This window comes from Chaetodon auriga, chromosome 7, assembly GCF_051107435.1.
Source record: "Chaetodon auriga isolate fChaAug3 chromosome 7, fChaAug3.hap1, whole genome shotgun sequence".
NCBI classification, from domain to species: Eukaryota; Metazoa; Chordata; class Actinopteri; order Chaetodontiformes; family Chaetodontidae; genus Chaetodon; species Chaetodon auriga.
This window is the reverse complement of record NC_135080.1, coordinates 741,035-760,000: the sequence shown is the minus strand read 5'-3', so window position 1 is coordinate 760,000 and position 18,966 is coordinate 741,035. Positions and strand designations below refer to the sequence as shown.

The window sequence follows — 18,966 nt, the reverse complement described above, 5'->3', positions numbered from 1 at the left end:
TCTTCAGCTTCTTCCCTCAGCAGAAAACGGTCGAACCGACGCCCATCATCTGGGTGCGGGTCTCGGGGTGTGTTCACTCACCCTTTTGGCGTGTCCCGGAGCGGCGAAGCAGCAGAAGAGCATCGTAAACAGCAGCGGGACGATCCTCAGGCCGCCCGGAGCCTCCATGTGGGCGGACACAGTGCTGCAGAGTCTCGGCTGATCAGTCTGAGTCCAGGCTGAGCTCACGGAGCTCGGGATGGGCTCCTCCTGCCGGTTCGGCTCAGTTCGGCTCAGTTCGGTTCGGTTCTGTTTAAAGGGGGTCCCTGCGGCTGATCCAGTCGGACCACAGCAACCTGCTGCGCGATGGAGAGAGAGACAGTCCGCTGACAGGAGTGAAACCCACGACACTCAGTACAAGACTTCCGATCCATGTTTTCAAAATAAAAGCCTGCACTCAAATAAACGTCACTTACTTTTTTGACGTAAAATCACAAGACTAAAGTAAAAACTGTGATTTAAAACAACTGAAAAATCAGATGAAGGTTTATTTGACTTGACTGGAGTATTCATTACTTTATTCTGCAGCATTTCAGATGGACATCTTTCTCTTTATTATCACATTCATCAGACAGCTGCAGTTGCTAATTACTTTGCTTAGACAGTATATTGTGATAGATTAAAGGTCACTCTGGAGTTTACAGTTTTTATTGGAGCTGCTCAGGTTGAAGTTGTGTAAAACTACATCATTTATATGAGGTATTCATGTACTAATGAGAGTAACAAAGTCGTAACTTGCCCTGAAAAGTATTGATTATCTTGTTAATGAATAGAAAAAAAGCATCATCCTTCTTTTACTGAAATGTCCCCCAAAATGGCGTCTTTTAATTTCATTACCTTAAACTATTTTGCTGATAATCATTTTGTTCTTTTTGTCAAGTAATTTACTGAATGCAGGACTTTTACTTTTAATCATGTACTTTTACATTGTGGTATTGATACTTTTACTTGAGTAAAGTATCTGAGAAATGACTTCATGCGATTACATGAAAACATGAGTAAAGTTCTCCTGATAAACACTGAACTCAGACACACATCTTTCATTCGGACTGTCAGCTGCTCACCTGCACAGGTGTGTTTCTTCACTACCATTGATTTGTGTCTTGTACTTTATTTTAGTTTTACTGTAGTTTTGTAACTCTTGCTGGTAATGCCGTGTTTTACCTAAGGTGTGATCACTGCTCTTCATCACACTTCCATCCACCAGATGAATCATTTCCATTTGTATTTCTCTTCTTCCTGCAGCAACGAACCGCTTTTATTTTGGAGCGCGGATCCTGCGGACCGGAAGTGTCGGTGTGCGCACCTGCAGGTGTTTTCCGCGGATTGACAGGTGTCGAGTTGCGTGTGCAGCGGAGCGCTGCGGCTTCACTTTAGCGCAAAAAGTTGAGAGTTTTCTGTCTGTGTGTCTCTGACATGAAAAGCGCGTGAGGCTTCAGACTGAGCGCGAGACCTTCAGGTAAGTGAACCTGTGCGTGACTCACTGAGCTGCTGCTTTTCTTGCTGTGTGATGTTTGAATGAGCCGCTGCAGCTGCTGCTGATCCGACGATCAATCAGTTGTTAATTAACTCTTAATTAGCTGCTGAAGAAGCTCTAATTAGTCGCTGACGTCAAAAGGCTAATTTCCGTTGATGAGCCGCTGATGAAGCTGATCAGGAAGAGAAGTAACGGAGTACTTTTACTCAACTACTGCAATACAGTGCACTGTGCTGCTGCTGTACTGCAGTATTTCATCCTGCAGATTTTGTACACAGTAAAACTACAAGATTCAGGTTTGGAGAAGTCAAAAATGTCAACTTTAAATCTGCATTTCAAAATAAAACCAAAGTTTACTTTGAGTCCTGATACCTGGAGTCTTTATCTGTGACTAATCACAGACACAATCTGCTGTGTTAACGTGTTTGTTCAGTCGTGAAATGTGATTAAAGAGAGTCTGAGATCCAAGTTAAGAAAAAAGTAAAAACTAGCAAAGTGTAAAAATACTCCAGTATAAGTGAAAGTCCGGCATTCAGAATGTTTTAACAGCAAAATGTACTCAAGTATCAAAAGTATTTAACATTATTCAGCATAAAAAGCCCTTTTGAAGTGTTTCAATCCATTAGATTTGAGATGCTTCATATTTAAGCAGCTGATTAAGTTCATGTTGGGTCGTTTAATATGAATCTTATTTTCATAAGTTGATCATGTTTTTACTGTGAAAACCTGCAAAGTAACGAGTAACTCAAGCTGGTAGATAAATGTAGAGCAGTTTAAAGTACCAGACGTCCCCTGGACATACTCAGCTATGGTCCTGGGTTTCCTCCTCTGTCACTGGCTCGTTTACAGTAACCAGACAGTTAATGAGCCAATGGCAGACAGGTCACCTTAAAGTCCATTCTTCCTTCACCGCCGTCTGCAGGACGATGTTTGGACAGAGTTTGTTTTTCTTTCATCTGCTGAGAAGGAAAGTTTGACCTCATTTACTCTGAGTCACTTCATGCAGATCAGATCTGATCCATCTGATCTCATTCAACGCTGCTGGATGCGTTTCAGTGTAAACGCATTCAAGAAGCATTCAGGACGGACTGACTGATGTTCGGAACGCATCCATGATCTGTCTGTCTGTCTGTCTCCACCTGTCTGTCTCCTCTGTCCATCTCCAGTCATTTCTACATGTACAATCAAATACAATCTGATCCCTGATCAGTTCAGACACTCAGTGATCTGTGAGGGTCAGAGAGCGGCGAGACAACAGCAGAACGTTCACTCGAAGTCCACAATGTCACTCATGAGTGTGTTAGCTTGTGGAGAGTTGCTAGCCTGTGGATAGCGGTTAGCATGTGAATTGTTGTTAGCTTGTGGATAGTTGGTGACTTGTGTTTACTTGTTAGCTCATGGATGGTTGTTAGCTTGTGGGTAGTTGTTAGCTTATGTTTACTTGTTAGCTTGTGGGTAGTTGTTAGCTTATGTTTACTTGTTAGCTTGTGGGTAGTTGTTAGCTTATGTTTACTTGTTAGCTTGTGGGTAGTTGTTAGCTAGCACTAGCTAAACTGTTATTGTTGTAACTTCACGACTAAAGTGCAGAGGTTCTTCTTCAGTGTTTCAGTCAGTTGTCAAACAGCTTCAGGTGGCTCACAGCCTCCTTCTAGACCAGAGGAGGACCAACCCCGATCTACATGTAGCTGAGACAACAAAGACGGATCGTAATCAGATTTGTGATGCAGAGACGAGACTGAGTGTAAAGAGTTTAAGAGTTTTAAATGTCATCTGATATGAGACACCTGAATGGACTTTAAGTGGAAATGTGATCTTAGATTTGAACTGATGGTTTTTCTTCAGAATTTAATGGTGTTTTTTGTCTCAATTTGTCTTTGTGTCTTTACAGGACAACCACCTGCATCGGAGTGTCAGAGGCTCCTCATTGGCTGAGAACCAGCTGGAGGGGGAGTCAGAGTGACAGGGCCGTGAAGTGGGAGGGACTTCCTCTGAGCAGAGGACACGATGCTGCTGACTTGCTGCTCCGCCCCCTGCAGCCACACCTGGCTCTGGTAAACAAAACAAAAAAAACTTAACAAAAATGCATGTGAAGTACAAATGAACATGTTTAATTCAATTCAGTTTTATTTATGTTGCGCCAAATCACAACAGAATTTGTCTCAGGACTCTTTCCGTATAGAGCTGGTCCAGACCAAACTCTTTATCTACAGAGACCCAACAGTTCCCAGAGGAAGTGAACAGAGGAGCTCGGTGTATCATGGCAAGTCAGCAGCATAACTAGGGGCTCGTCCAAGCCAAGCCTGAGTCGGCCCAAACTATAGGATTTATCAAAAAGGAAAGTTTTAAGCCTACTCTTAAATGTAGAGACAGTGTCTGCCTCCTGGACGAAGACTGGAAGATGGTTCCACAAGAGAGGAACTTGATAGCTAAATGCTCTGGCTCCCGTTCTGCTTTCGGAGACTTTAGGAGCCTCAAGTAAGCCTGCATTATGGGAATGCAGTGTTCTAGTGGGGTAATAAGGTACTATGAGCTCTTTAAGATAAGATGGTGCCTGACCATTTATGCCTTTGTATGTAAGGAGGAGAATTTTAAATTCTATTCTAAACTTCACAGGGAGCCAGTGCAGAGTGGCTAATATCAGAGAAATGTGATCTTTTTTGTCAGAACACGTGCTGAGAATATTTAGCAACAAATTTGGGCAGCCTGATAGTAAGGAACTACAACAATCCAGCCTGGAAGTTATGAATGCATGGACTAGTTTTTCTGCATCATTTTGAGACAGGATGTGCTTGATTTTTGCAATGTTATGTAGGTGAAAAAATGCAGTCCTTGAAATTTGTTTTACATGGGAGTGAAAGGACATGTCCTGGTCAAAGATTACTCCCAGATTTTTTACCGTGGTGCTGCAGGCCAGCGCAATGCCATCCATTATTGCTATGTCATCAGAAAGTGAGTTTCTAAGGTATTTAGGGCCTAGAACTATAACTTCAGTTTTGTCCGAGTTTAGCATCAGAAAATTGCAGGTCATCCATGTCCTGAAGACACGCTTGTAGTCTAGTTAACTGACTGGTTTCTTCTGGCTTCATTGATAAATATAGCTGGGTATCATTTGCATAGCAATGAAAATTTCTTGAATGTTTCCTGATAATGTTCCCTAAAGGAATGATCTGAAAAGTAAGATTTTAACCAGCTTAGTGCAGTTCCCTGAATGCCAGTGAGGTGTTCCAGTCTCTGCAACAGGATGTGATGGTCAATGCTGTCCAATGCAGCACCAAGATCTAATAAGACTAGTACAGAGACAAGTCCTTTATCTGATGCCTTTCGAGGGTCATTTGTAACTTTAACCAGTGCTGTCTCTGTGCTATGATGCACTCTAAATCCAGTCTAGAAATCCTCATAGAAACGATTGTTGTGTAGAAAGTTGCACAGCTGATTAGCAACTGCGTTCTGAAGGGTTTTAGAGAGAGAGTCTGTAGTTGGCTAAAACTCCTGGATCAAGAGTCGACTTTTTAAGAAGAGGTTTTATTTCAGATTCTTTAAAGGACTGTGGTGTGAAACCTGTTGATAAAGACAGACTGTTCATGTCTGATAAAGAAGATCCAATTAAGGGTAAAAAATTCTTTAAGCAGCTTAGTCTGGATAGGGGCTAAAACACAGGCTGACGATTTTGATAGTGAAAGAAAGTTTGATGATAGTTTGATGTGACAGACTAAGAACAAGGTTTTCAAATGAGTTAAAACTGAGTTTAGGTTTAGGGTTGATTCATCCTTGGCTGCTGCCTCGAGGAATGTGAGTGTTAATATGTTTTCTGAGGCGTCGCTTCATTCAGGCTGAGATACTCGTCATGACAGCCAATTTTCAGTCAGACACATAAATCAATATTCTGGTCTGATATGAACTCATTTACTAAAACAGCTTCAGAGGACAGAGATCTTAATTCTAGTGCAGTGGTTGTTTTCATTTGTATTAGTTTTTATGTGCACTTTGGATTAGTTTAGGTGGTCTGGGGGCAGACACAGTCTCTGGGTTGGTCAGATTTCTGACATCCAGAGTGGGATGGATGCCTCTCCTCATCAGACCAGGTCTCCCCCAGAAAGTCTGCCAATGATCAATGAAGCCCACACTGTTAGCTGGACACCGCCTGGACGGCCAGCGGTTAACGTGTCGCTGAAAACTACGGAGTCTGACATTGACCTCGGATTGGCGTAGCCGGGTGTCATTACAGCAGAGAAAGCCGGAGAGGGAGAAGCCTTCGCTAGCTCCTAGGCTAAGCTAAGCTAGTGTAGCTAGCAGAGCAGACAAGTGAGATAAGCGCTCATTAAACAGACAGGCTTATGAGTGCTTGAGCAGAGCTAATGATATATTAAACAGCGGCTAATAAGATCAACTGAGACAGAGAAATTTAAAGTCAGACGAGCAACAGATGTCCGCTAATGCTAACGCAGCAACTGGAAACAGGAAATGAGATGATACTTACGTCAGCACGTTGAACGTCTGAATTAATGTAACGTGAAGTTTTAGACTTCATATAAAGCCAAAGTTCATCTTTTATACTGCTGACAGGTGCTGGAGGAAGTGTTCAGAACTTCTACTGAAGTAAAAGTACACTACAGTGTAGAAATACTTTGTTAAAAACCTTACTAAAGTAAAAGTACAAAAGTATTAGTGTCAAAATATAAGTTTGGATTGTAATTATTGATGCATTTCAGTGATCCTCTCTGTAGTGTTGCAGCTGCTAAAAGTGGAGGCAGTTTTACTTTCTATACTGCTGGAAAAATTAATCTATAATTAAACATCAGAGTCTATCAGCTGATCAATAGTTTGTATTTAGAATCGAAATCTGCAAAGTAACTAAAGCTGTCAAATTAATGTAGTGGAGTAAGAAGAACAACATTTACCCCCAAAATGTAGTAGAGTAGAAGAGTATCATAAATGAAAAACTCAAGTACAAGTACCTCATAACAGTACTTGAGTAAAGTACTTGAGTAATTGTACTTAGTTACTCTCCAACAGTCAACATGGCACCTATACCATGTATCACCCCACAGCATGTGACCCCAGTGTCAGCTGATCATCATCTCTCGTTACTGACCAGTCAGAGCTGCACTCTGTTAGTCCAGCTTGTTACCTGTTCCCTGACTCACCTGTCCATTTGCTCCTCCAGGTGCCTCCTGATGATCCTGACGGCTCCTCCTACAGCTCTCGGGGTGAGTTCATCACCTCAAACTCAGCTTTGGTTTCTTCACTGTGACGACGAAGAGTTTTCTCTTCCTCTGAGCAGCTTCTTCAGTCACAGTCGGGTTCTGACGGCTTTTTTGTGAGCTGAGTCAGTTCAGGTGTGCTGTCCAATCAGAGGAGAGCACAGCAGGTTTTCGATCTGTGGATCAATGACAGGCGTCAGCGGTGAGTTTCCTCAGTGTGGCGTCACTTTTTAAATTGGTTGTTTGTCTGTTTATTGAGCCTCTTGTGATTGGATCTTGAAGTGGTTTGAATCAATGGATTCTCTGAAGTCTGAGCTTACTAACGATGTTAAATATGAGTCTAAACGGGAACACAATGCGCATTAATAAACCGAAAGAAAAATAAACAGGAGGAAATGATCCGACGGGCCGCCAGTGGGTTTCAGTTTTAATTAACTACTGATGTCGTAGCTCGCTGCGAACTAACGTTCCACAATGCTGAGTTCTGAATGTTTGAATCGTAACTCACCTGAAGCTTCTGTGGAGGATGAAACTCTGCAGCGTCTGTTTACCTTCAGCTCTCTGTAAAGTCTCATGCCACGTTCAAGCCACATCGGAATTACCAGCTCCCTCTCATTAAGACGAATGACATTAGCCTCCGAGCTGCGTCCAAGTCGTAAACATGGCAGTCCGTCCCATTGTTACCCTCCCTTCCTCATGACATGAACGCAGCATCACTACAGTTACAAGAAGTTATTAGAGATGTCATCTGTGACAGGGCACGTGACAGGGGCCAATCAGATGTCAGCTGGGGCCAGCATCCCTGTTGTCCCACACCTGGACCTGCCTGTGCCTGGACTAGATCCTGAACCTCAAATTGCTGCCTATAGCTGTGCCATTAGTGTGTGTGTGTGTGTGTGTGTGAATGGGTGAATGCTGGCTTGTGTTGTGAGTAGTGCCATATAAAACAGTACGTTTATGTTTGCTTTTCCATAAATGTGATGGGTGTGATTCTGTGTTTGCTTTTGTTCGGACTTGAGACGGTAGAAATAACATAAAACTGTTATTTGTTTGGAAAGCTGTTGGAAGCTTCCTTTAGCAGGACATGATGTACGATGTTGTCCCTGAGTCTCCTCGGGGGAGGTGGAGAGTCCACAATTAGAACCACCCACAGAGTCACTAAAGCCATATTAACGGAAAGTACATCAGGGTGAAATAAACAAAAAGTTCCCCAAAAGCAACAGAATGTCCGGATTGTCAGAAGGTCTTTGAGGCACTGGGTTCAGGTGATTGACAGGTTCAGGTGTTGGGTGAACTCAGGTGGGGCTGATCTGCAGGTGGACGTAGACGATCATCTGTGTTCCTGTGGTGTCTCTCAGGGATCAGGTCTTGGTCCTCAAGTTTTGCTGATTTAACTGACTACTAACACAGAGACTGATATAAAGACACCAGCTGTGATGGACAGATAGCGGAGGACAGATGATGTCGAGATGACCCTTCAGAGGTGTAGAAACGTTACTCTTCAGTCTCTCCATCCTGTCGAGGTCGTCAGGTTCAGTCTGTCTGTGAACAGCAGCGTCATCGGCCAATCAGCTGCTCCACTGTCTGTTCAGCCAATCGGTGGCAGCATGGTGTCCCAGATGGAGGGATGATGGAGGGATGTGGGAGGTTGGAGGGTGGATGGAGGGTTAATGGACGTCAGTGGGAGCTGGTGTGAGTGCAGATGGAGGACTGATGGAGGACTGATGGAGGTGGATGGATGGAGGATGGTGTGAGTTGTGACAGCAGATTGAGTGATGATGGAGGATAAATGGAGGACTGACGGAGGGAGGATGGTGTGAGTGCAGACTTTCAGGACAAAGTCGTGACAGCAGATAGAGCGATAGCCACATTCCTGCTGCTGATAGCCACGCCTGACTGATAACCTGGTTTACACAACGCTGCAGGAATGTGGCTGCTACACAAACACTGCTGCATGCTGGGAAACTCGCCGTCTGGGGCCCACTGAGAAAAAAAAAACACTCAGTATATCAACAGGGACACTCTGTGGGATGTGTGAAGGGGGACAGTCAGTGTCAGGTCCTCTGGGACAGCGGTTCCCTACCTGCATCCTCATCCTCCATCAGAGGAACTCTTCATCAACACCACCCGTGTTCTCCATCATCTGATCGCTGTAAACATTGTTAACGTGTTTTATTATATGGCTTTCATCAGCAAACACGTGTTTGATGACCAGTGTACAGTAATGAACACGCATGTTCTTACACAGCGTACATCAACGAACGTGTGTGTTTAATTTCACATTAACACGAGTTTCATCATACGTGCACTTTAACGAACAGGCTGATTTATATATATGTCTTAAACGACGTCCGTAAACCAACGTGTGTATTTCATGATGTGCATACAGCCAACACGCTTCATTCTATGTTTTACACAACGAAATGTCTGTTTTATTATGTGCATACATTAAGGAACATATGTGTTTTATGTGACGCTCTACATTCAAAAACACATTATATGAGTACCTTAATGAGCGCCTGTGTTTCATTACATGCTGCACGTTAAGGAACGTGTGTGTTTCATTACATGCTGCACGTTAAGGAACGTGTGTTATCGTGTAAACGCTGCAGCCACTCTGATGGTTTGATTCGTATCTGATGAACAGAAGCTGCTTCACATCTGTCCTCATTCAGACTGTTCAAAGAGTGTGTGGGTCAGAAAAATGGAACACGATTGTCACTGACGTTATCTGATCCACACACACACACACACACACACACACACACACACAGTCAGCTGTCTGCTTCCTGAGAATCTCAGAGATGCTTGTCTGTCTCTGCACGCTGTTTACATTCCTCACTGTCTGAACACAGAGAATACACCATAAAAACAAAACACTGCTGGAGAAAATACACCCAAAAACACAAAAGCCACTGAGCTGCAGTCTGAACAAACGGGACAAAACACACCTGAAGACTCCGAACTGTCTCTGCTGCATACATTCGTACATGTGCTGCTGCTTAGCTGGTGCGGTTCATGATGGCAGCCGGCGAAGCAAAGTGGTTCTGACATCCTTCAGTTCTTCCAGGAGGATCCCGAAGCCTGATGGCATGTGTGATCCCTCCAGTGTGTTCTGGGTCTGCACATTATCCACAAAGTAGCAGCGATACGCTCTGTAGATAACCACAGCATCACCTTTAGATTCTGTTCATGAAAATCAAAACAGAACCTGTTTGGACTGAAGGACTTGGAGTAACTGCTCTTGAATCTGGGGTTAACAGATCCACACAAGCTGCTGTCCTTCTGTCCTCCTGATGCCTGTCTGCTACATCAGGAGTCCAGTGGTCCAAACAACCTGGAATTACTCCTTCTGCAGCTGGACAGCCTCCTTCATGGCTGTTGTCCAGCAGCCAGTTGTTTGTTTACTGCAGTGAAAAGCACCAACAACCCTCTGACCACATCTCTGAGCAGCCTGAAGTCAACACCTCGCAGTCAGGGTCCTCTGCCAGACCTCCACCCTTACTACCTGTTTGAGGTTATCAGCTCTGAAAGCTCTGCTCCTTTACCAGGTCTGTGGACATTATTACAAACTTGATCACTTTGGCCTCAGGTACTTCGGTACCATGTACCCTTACGGACAGTCCATGACTTGCACAGAAGTCCAATAACAAAATCACCATTCAGACCAGGATCAGGCCGGCAGCTCACAGTCGTTCCCCCACAAGTTCCTCCATTGTTGCCGAGTTGTTGTTGTCCAGCTCCTCTCCAGCAGTTTGAGTCCAGGTCCAGTGCTGCGTGTACACTGTTACCACTCCAACTACTTTACCACCAGAGAGGTGACATTCCTCAGCTCTAGAGCCAGCTTTTATAGCCTAGGGTCAGCATGCCAAGACTCCCCACCTATGCTTGGCCCCCGATTGGCAACCCTGACATGCAGCCTTGCTGGTGGTGGACCAGCAATGTAGTTACTCCGTCATTCCTTCCACCTGGGTCCCAGAGGGCCTCAGGGGTGTGGATGGAAACCTTTGGAGACCACTAGGTGCTCACCAATGACCTGGATGAGGTGGCTTACTTCTGAGGATGCAGGGGTGTAAAGGTTCTGGACTTGGTCGTAGAGGGTGACTGAACCAGGAGCTGCGTCCCTGGACTAAACCGCTCCCAGGATCATGGGGGTATGAAAACATCTAGTAAAGTGTTCTGGAAGTCCGGAGACTAAATTTGACTGAAAACACAAACACACTCTGCTGCTCTTCTCCTTATGGTCAGGAACTCCTTTGTTAGCATGATGATGATGATGATGATGATGATGATGATGATGATGAGGTCACACCTGTGTCATGTTGACATGTGTGATGTTGTGTTGTATTGTTGTGTGTCAAGTGAAGAACTTCCTCTAATGGGCTTTGTATGATGATGATGCAGTGATGTCATAGGAATGTAATGTTGATGAAGGTTGATGTCACACTGATGTCACTGTTAATTTTGTGTTCTATCGTGGTTTCCAGGGCGACAAGACGGAGCCGTGCGCAGGTCGGGACTGCTCCACCTGTCAGTGTTTCCCAGCCAAAGGAGCGAGGGTGAGACTCCTCTGCTCACACACAGCAGCCAATCAGAGCCCAGCTGATCATGACATCATCACAGCTGCATGCACTTTCCTCTGTTGACAGACATGTGACGCCCTCATTGTCACACACAGTGAAGACACACACACACACACACACACACACTAATAATGAGCTGCTAGATGGAGGAGTGTTAGTGAGGAATGTATTGGTGTTAAATTAGCAGCTGTTTACCTTAAACTGAGTCAGCAGATTCCACACACACACACACACACACACACACACACACACACACACACACACACACACACACACACACACACAGAGCATTGTGATGTCACAGTTTTACTCCTCTTCCTCCCTAAACTCTGAGTGTTTGTGTCCAGAAACATCTTTTAGGTAATGTTAACAGGTTAAGACAAATGATCCAGTGTGTCCAGATGTTTCTGTACAGTCACAGTGTGTCCAGATGTTTCTGTACAGTCACAGTGTGTCCAGATGTTTCTGTACAGTCACAGTGTGTCCAGATGTTTCTGTACACAGTCACAGTGTATCCAGATGTTTCTGTACAGTCACAGTGTGTCCAGATGTTTCTGTACACAGTCACAGTGTGTCCAGATGTTTCTGTACAGTCACAGTGTGTCCAGATGTTTCTGTACAGTCACAGTGTGTCCAGATGTTTCTGTACAGTCACCGTGTGTCCAGATGTTGAGCACCACTGAATTCAAATCAAACGTCTGCTGTCTCTCAATCAGCTGATGAGTAAACATTTATCTGTACAGACTGTCTGCCAAACATAAACTGACCCCCGATCTGTGTGTGTTGGTGTGTTGATGTGTGTGTGTGTGTGTGTGTGTGTGTGTGTGTGTGTGTGTGTGTGTATTCGTATTAGTGTGGGTGTTTCAATGTGTGTTTGTACAGCTGGGGGCAGCAGACAGGCAGAGAGGATTGTGGGAAGGCGTCTGTCTCAGTGATTTCACAGTTCAATAGTTTCAGAGAAAGAAGGACAGAGGGAGGACTAACAGAGATCACAGCTGTCACATCTCATCACACACACACTCAGTACACACCACACACACACTCACACACATCTCATCATACACACACTCAATATACACCACACACACACTCAGTACACACTCACAAACATCTCATCACACACACAAACACACACTCACTAGCACGCAAACATAAGTTAACACACATTAATACAGTCACACTTCACTGATGTACACACACACACACACACACACACACACACACACACAGCACCAGGACTGATTGATCAGTATTGATCTGACTCCAGGTTTATCAGCATCTGTCCATTGATTGACCCTCAGTGAAGCAGATGAGGACACTTTTTATGGATGTGTAACTTAATAATACGCGCGCATGTGTGTGTGTGCGTGTGTTGTGGTGCTGGTGGTGTCACACTGCCCTCCTGTGGTCAGATAAGCATCGAACCTGTGACGTTTGTGTGCAGAGGAAACGGCTCGTTGTTGCTTCTGTTTGTGCTGAAGGTGAAGCAGCCGAGTCAGGCGGCCATGTTGGATCTGCTCACCTGCTCTGTTCCTTCATCGTTCATCATCGTATCGTATCAATAACAGGGTCTGTCAGGTTTTAACTGTGTGATTTATGTTGTGCAGGGTCCTCCGGGTCCTCTGGGGCAGCAGGGTCCTCAGGGCCCCCAAGGCTTTCCGGGTCCCCAGGGGCCTCCAGGAGAGAAAGGCCAGAGAGGAGACGAGGGGCCAACAGGAGCTGCAGGACCAAAAGGAGACTTGGTGAGTAAAAACGGGTCTGAGGCGTGACCCTGAAACTGGACCAGGACTTCACTTTAAAGCTCTCCCACTCTTTGTTTCAGGGAAGTGTCGGCGTTCCTGGTTTTCCAGGTTTAGAAGGAGTCCCGGTAAGAAGTCCCGCTTCCTCTCAGCTGCTCTGATTCGCCCAGACGTGCTGAGGTCAAAGGTCAGACTGTGAGCACGTGTTTGTGTGTTCAGGGTCACCCGGGTCCTGCAGGAGGTCCTGGTTTTCCAGGTCTGGATGGATGTAACGGAACCAGAGGAGAGAGAGGAGAGAGAGGACTTCCTGGAGAATATGGACCTGATGGAGAACAGGTCAGAGATGCTGAGCGATCAATAACACACTGAATGGAAAGTTAAAGGTTTGTACTTCCATCGTGTCGTCAGAGCATCAGGTGTGTGTGTTGGACCAGACTCCATAAGGATTTCTTTAAACCTGTCAAACACCAGCAAAACATCCTTGAAAACGGAAGCGCTGCGTACATATACATGAGTCATACAAAGTACATAGTGTACTGTTGTATAAAGTACAGAGTTTACTGCAGTATATGTGGTGTACTACTACGTTATCACCGTGATAACAGTGCTTTGTTTACAGGGTTTGCCGGGACTGAAGGGATTTCCAGGAGATCCAGCAATGTACTTCATCCAGTACCCTGGAGTACCTGTAAGTACACAAGTACTATGAGTGTACTTGTACTGTAAACATACCTGTGCTGTACAGCATCTGCACACCTGAGACTGGACTTGAGTTGATTTTCGTCAGTAGAACTGGGCCTTCTGTCTGTTGCTGTGTGTCACTGGAGTCTTTGCAGACGTGATCAGATGGTGGGATGCTTTGATGCTTGGAGTTCAGGTTTCTGATGCTCGTCTCTGTCACATGAATGAGTAACACTGAAGTATTGATGCCTTTAACGCTGTCAGTGTGTAACATGAAGAAACACTCATCGTTGTCTCTGTGTGGACAGGGAGACGTCGGGCAGAGTGGACTTCCTGGTCTGCAGGTGAGAACAACACAAGAAGCGACACCAGGTACCACCAAGAAAGAGAGATACACTGTCAAAGGTTAAAAAAAGAGGAGCAGCAGAATGGAGGAGCTGAGGAGGAGGATCAGGGAGGGAGTTCTGTATCTGCGCCCAGAGAAACCTTCTCTGGGCGGGTGTCCCGGCTCACGTGCTCTGGTGTCTCTGTGGTCTGAGAGGTTGGCAGTGAATTACATGTGAAGTTTGTGTCTGCAGGGTGAACAGGGTCTCCCCGGTCAGACAGGAGATCCAGGTCCTGCTGGACCGGACGGGACCAACGTGAGTCACAACCAACAGAGACACAGACGACTCCAATAGTATTTATAATAGAAATGATAATGATGATAATATTGCCTGATTGATCTATTTGAGGCACAAATTCCAAATAACTTGACAGATTTCTAAAGTTCACGCTAACATGCAGCTGTTTTATACATAGAATAACATTTATTTCTAAAGCACTTTGACCTACTTTGTATTTACGAAACGTAAAAAATTGTTAGAATTATCTTCTGATGTCGATCTGTCTGTGTCTGCAGGGTCTCCCTGGTCTGCCTGGTTCCAGGGGTGCACCTGTAAGTACTACACAGTATATACACATAGAAATTAGAGTAGTACGTGTGATTTTATCACTTGGACAGGCCTTCATTAGAAACAGGTTGGTAACAGAGACAGGTCTGTGTGTCTCCCGTCTGTCTTACCTGTTCTGAGCTGCAGCTCAGAGACTCTGTAATCTTCAGACATCCTCAATCATCCAGGTCACCTTGTTCTTCGTGGGCTGAATGAAGGGCAGCTGGACTTGACTCTAGAAACTTGAACAGGTTCCACCCCTCATCCAAAAGGCTTCTTGGGGAGTTCCAGGTATTTGATACTACCTGAGTCGTTAGAGCTCCTGGCTGAGTTTTCACATGAAGCCAACTGTGAGCACTTGTTGGGTCTCCTTGGAAGAGATGAAAGGGCGGCATAAACCGCCTCCTTCACTCCCCTTTAAACCGTCCGTTCTGTCCTACTTATGCACATTGTCCTCCAGTGAGTGTCCCTCGTCTCTCAGGTGTAGGTGAACTGCTGAGTCTTGACCTGAGCAGTTGGTCCTCCTGCGTTGAGTCACGTGTTTGTTTAATGGTTGTTCAGATCATCTGTGGGTTCCTCATTGCGTTGGACTGCAGACACTAGCTGGTCTTGTCTTTGGGTCTCCCTGGTTGACCAGTTTCTTGAGTGTCTTGCTGGCTTTGACAGACTCAGGGATGTGGTGTTTGTTGAAGATCCTCCTGAGTTTCTCAGATAGTCCAGACACGTCTGGAACGATGAAGTTGTTGTGTTAGGGTTGCACTGTTGCTGTTCTTCCTGGAACTTGTTCTTTCCACTTAGGGGTTCCACGAGCTTTAAGTGCATCTCTCAGACGTTTCCAATAAACCGGGCGTCCCTATGTCCTGGTTTATGACTGCAGTCAGTAACGACCCCACAGAGGTTCGATACCTGAGACTCTCCACCAGTCAGTCAGACCTGAAGAAGCTTCTTGGATGAGATGCAAAATGTTTTCAAGGTTCTACAACCAAGTCCAGTTGATTCAACCCTCCTTGGTATAATCCACAGTAATTGCAGTGAAAATACACATATAGACTGCATAAATGTATAAATGTATATAATAACAGGTGAACGTCTAACAGGCGTTGATGAATTTGTTTCAGGGAGAAAAAGGACGATCTCTGCCCGGACAGAAAGGAGACGAGGTACAAATATTCAAGGAGTTTTACAATCTGTAAGGAAAACAACACCCTTTGTCCTTTGACCCTCGAGTCAAACGAGGAAAAACTTCCCCCAAAAAACCTTTTTAGCAGTGAAAAAATGTGACGAAAGCTCAGGAAGGACAACAGACGAGGGGTCGGTCTCCCAGGACGGACAGACCTGCAGTAGATGTTTGTTATGTTTGTGACACATAGAGCTGAAGTCCAGAGAACGTTCTGCAGTGAGAGCGACATCACTGAACAGGAGACAGGATTTACCTTTTAATCTTACTTTAATCTGAACTTTGTTAGTATTAGTAGTCATGTGCAGTAGCAGTATTGCAGTACTGTGTGTGTCCCGCAGGGGGATCAGGGCCTCCAAGGGCCTCCGGGGCCATTTGAGTATGTCGACCCTCCAGAGGATCTGTACATCAAAGGAGAACAGGTAGGTTCTACTGTCGTTCTACTAAGTTCCACCGTGGTTCTACTGCAGTTCTATTGTAAATGTACTGAATCTCTGAACTTGTTCTACGGCAGATGTTTGTGTGGTCTTGTTCCACTCTGGTCTTGCTGTCCTTAGTCCATGGCAGTGCCATAGTTCTGGTTTTGTTGGTTCTAACTGTGGGTTCTGTTGATTCTTCAGGGTCCTCAAGGTCTTAAAGGCCTCTGTGGAGTTCAGGGACTGCCGGTAAGTTTAGATATCAGGTCAAACCGCAAGAAGACGTGGCTGAAGGAACTCAGGGTTCAGGTTCTCCAGAGTCGGATCTCGATAAACTTTGTTCGGCATTTACACAGATGAGATCGCATTTGGATTGTTGTGAATGTTGAACATAAAGCGGAGCTGATCAGGATCTGTGCTCATGGTTTCAGGGTTTGGACGCTCTCCCAGGGATCAAAGGAGAGAAGGGGATTGTGGGATTTCCTGGACCCAGGGTGAATGACCCTCCATCCTCATAGTGTTGATCAGTATTATCAGTCTGACTGACTCCCAGTAAAATGTTCTGAGTGCAAAATGAAGGGATTGAATTCCATTTGTCGTGGTATAAAGGAAACTGTAAACAGTTACTCAGGTCGCCCCCTTCAGTGTTCACTTGAAGCCTTTGTACTCAGATTACTGTTGACACATCAGTCTCCATGTTAACGTCTGTGATGCGTTTGTGTGTTTCAGGGATTTTCTGGTAACACTGGGCTGACTGGACAGAAAGGATTCAAGGTGGGTCACAAAAAAAAAAAAAAAAAGGCAGGTGACGTGTCAGAAAGTGCAAATTTGAAATGGACAGACAGACCTTCATTCACAGGACAGTTAGGACAGACCTTCATTCACAGGACAGTTAGGACAGACCTTCATTCACAGGACAGTTAGGACAGACCTTCATCCACAGGACAGTTAGGACAGACCTTCATCCACAGGACAGTTCATACGTGTTATGTAATATATGGAGCATGTGTGTGCAGAAATGATTGACTATGTTAAAGCGTGGGTACATCATGTGCATATATGATGTGTATATGACTGTGTGTGTGTGTGTGTGTGTGTGTGTTTGTGTGTTTTCAGGGGAATCGAGGAAGTCCAGGTCTCCCAGGTCTGATTGGACGAGAGGGCCCTAAGGTCAGTCTTTCTGTCTGTGATGCAGTGCAGTAAAAACAGTTTCTCTGCTGTGTAACGCCGTCAGCCCTGTGCTGACCAATCACGTACAGGTAAAAACAGGAAGAATGCCATAGAGTAACTCACCTGTACCACTGACACCTGAGCTGTTCAGCTGCAGTGTGAATGTCCTCTGAAGCTGCTTTATTCTCTGTAATGAAACTGGTGTGTTTTTAAAGTAGAGCACAGTAGCCAATGAGAGACGAGCTCCTGTGTATGTACAGTCTGTAATGAGCCTGTCTATTCCAAGGGCATGATGGGAGATCCAGGTCCTAAAGGCCTCCCTCAGGACGCAGACATCACACACACAGGTACGGGTCAGTACACACTGACAGTACACACTGACGTACAGTACACACTGACATACAGTACACACTGACGTACACACTGACATACACACTGACGTACAGTACACACTGACATACAGTACACACTGACGTACAGTACACACTGACATACAGTACACACTGACGTACACACTGACATGCAGTACACACTGACGTACACACTGACGTACACACTGACGTACAGTACACACTGACATACACACTGACATACACACTGACATACAGTACACACTGACAGTACACACTGACGTACACACTGACGTACACACTGACATACAGTACACACTGACGTACACACTGACATGCAGTACACACTGACGTACACACTGACGTACACACTGACGTACAGTACACACTGACATACACACTGACATACACACTGACATACAGTACACACTGACAGTACACACTGACGTACACACTGACGTACACACTGACATACAGTACACACTGACGTACACACTGACATGCAGTACACACTGACGTACACACTGACGTACACACTGACATACAGTACACACTGACGTACACACTGACGTACAGTACACACTGACATACAGTACACACTGACATACACACTGACATACAGTACACACTGACGTACACACTGACATGCAGTACACACTGACAGTACACACTGACAGTACACACTGACGTACAGTACACACTGAGGTACACACTGAGGTACAGTACACACTGACTACACACTGACAGTACACACTGAGGTACACACTGACATACAGTACACACTGACGTACAGTACACACTGACATACAGTACACACTGACGTACACACTGACATACAGTACACACTGACATACACACTGACGTACACACTGACAGTACACACTGACATACAGTACACACTGACATACAGTACACACTGACATACAGTACACACTGACATACAGTACACACTGACGTACAGTACACACTGACATACAGTACACACTGAGGTACAGTACACACTGACAGTACACACTGACGTACAGTACACACTGACATACAGTACACACTGAGGTACAGTACACACTGACAGTACACACTGAGGTACAGTACACACTGACAGTACACACTGAGGTACAGTACACACTGACATACAGTACACACTGACGTACAGTACACACTGACTACACACTGAGGTACAGTACACACTGACTACACACTG

At 45.2% G+C, this 18,966-nt stretch overlaps 2 protein-coding genes across 5 annotated transcripts in view; one reads left to right on the top strand and one right to left on the bottom strand.

Annotated features, from left to right (window-relative positions):
* The window catches only part of col4a3 (collagen, type IV, alpha 3), a 25,635-nt gene extending 25,249 nt beyond the window's left edge, over positions 1-386 (bottom strand). For 3 of the 4 annotated variants that reach the window (XR_013077407.1, XR_013077406.1, XR_013077408.1), the window contains exon 1: positions 82-386. Coding sequence is in view for 1 of the 4 variants with exons in the window: in XM_076735554.1 (XP_076591669.1) it covers positions 82-168 (87 nt within the window). In the remaining 3 variants the exon portion in view is untranslated. The remainder of the gene's footprint in view (positions 1-81) is intronic. The other variant, XM_076735554.1, reaches the window with a different exon arrangement.
* Positions 387-1,351: 965 nt separating this feature from the next.
* The window catches only part of col4a4 (collagen, type IV, alpha 4), a 36,238-nt gene continuing 18,623 nt past the window's right edge, over positions 1,352-18,966 (top strand). The window contains exons 1-18 of the mRNA XM_076735871.1: positions 1,352-1,498; positions 3,405-3,567; positions 6,681-6,723; positions 11,205-11,276; positions 12,908-13,042; positions 13,123-13,167; positions 13,259-13,375; positions 13,659-13,727; positions 14,029-14,064; positions 14,299-14,361; positions 14,622-14,657; positions 15,771-15,812; positions 16,171-16,251; positions 16,450-16,494; positions 16,677-16,739; positions 16,975-17,019; positions 17,362-17,415; positions 17,702-17,762. Of these exons, the coding sequence (XP_076591986.1) occupies positions 3,521-3,567; positions 6,681-6,723; positions 11,205-11,276; positions 12,908-13,042; positions 13,123-13,167; positions 13,259-13,375; positions 13,659-13,727; positions 14,029-14,064; positions 14,299-14,361; positions 14,622-14,657; positions 15,771-15,812; positions 16,171-16,251; positions 16,450-16,494; positions 16,677-16,739; positions 16,975-17,019; positions 17,362-17,415; positions 17,702-17,762 (1,054 nt within the window). The 5' untranslated portion in view covers positions 1,352-1,498; positions 3,405-3,520. The remainder of the gene's footprint in view (positions 1,499-3,404; positions 3,568-6,680; positions 6,724-11,204; positions 11,277-12,907; positions 13,043-13,122; positions 13,168-13,258; positions 13,376-13,658; positions 13,728-14,028; positions 14,065-14,298; positions 14,362-14,621; positions 14,658-15,770; positions 15,813-16,170; positions 16,252-16,449; positions 16,495-16,676; positions 16,740-16,974; positions 17,020-17,361; positions 17,416-17,701; positions 17,763-18,966) is intronic.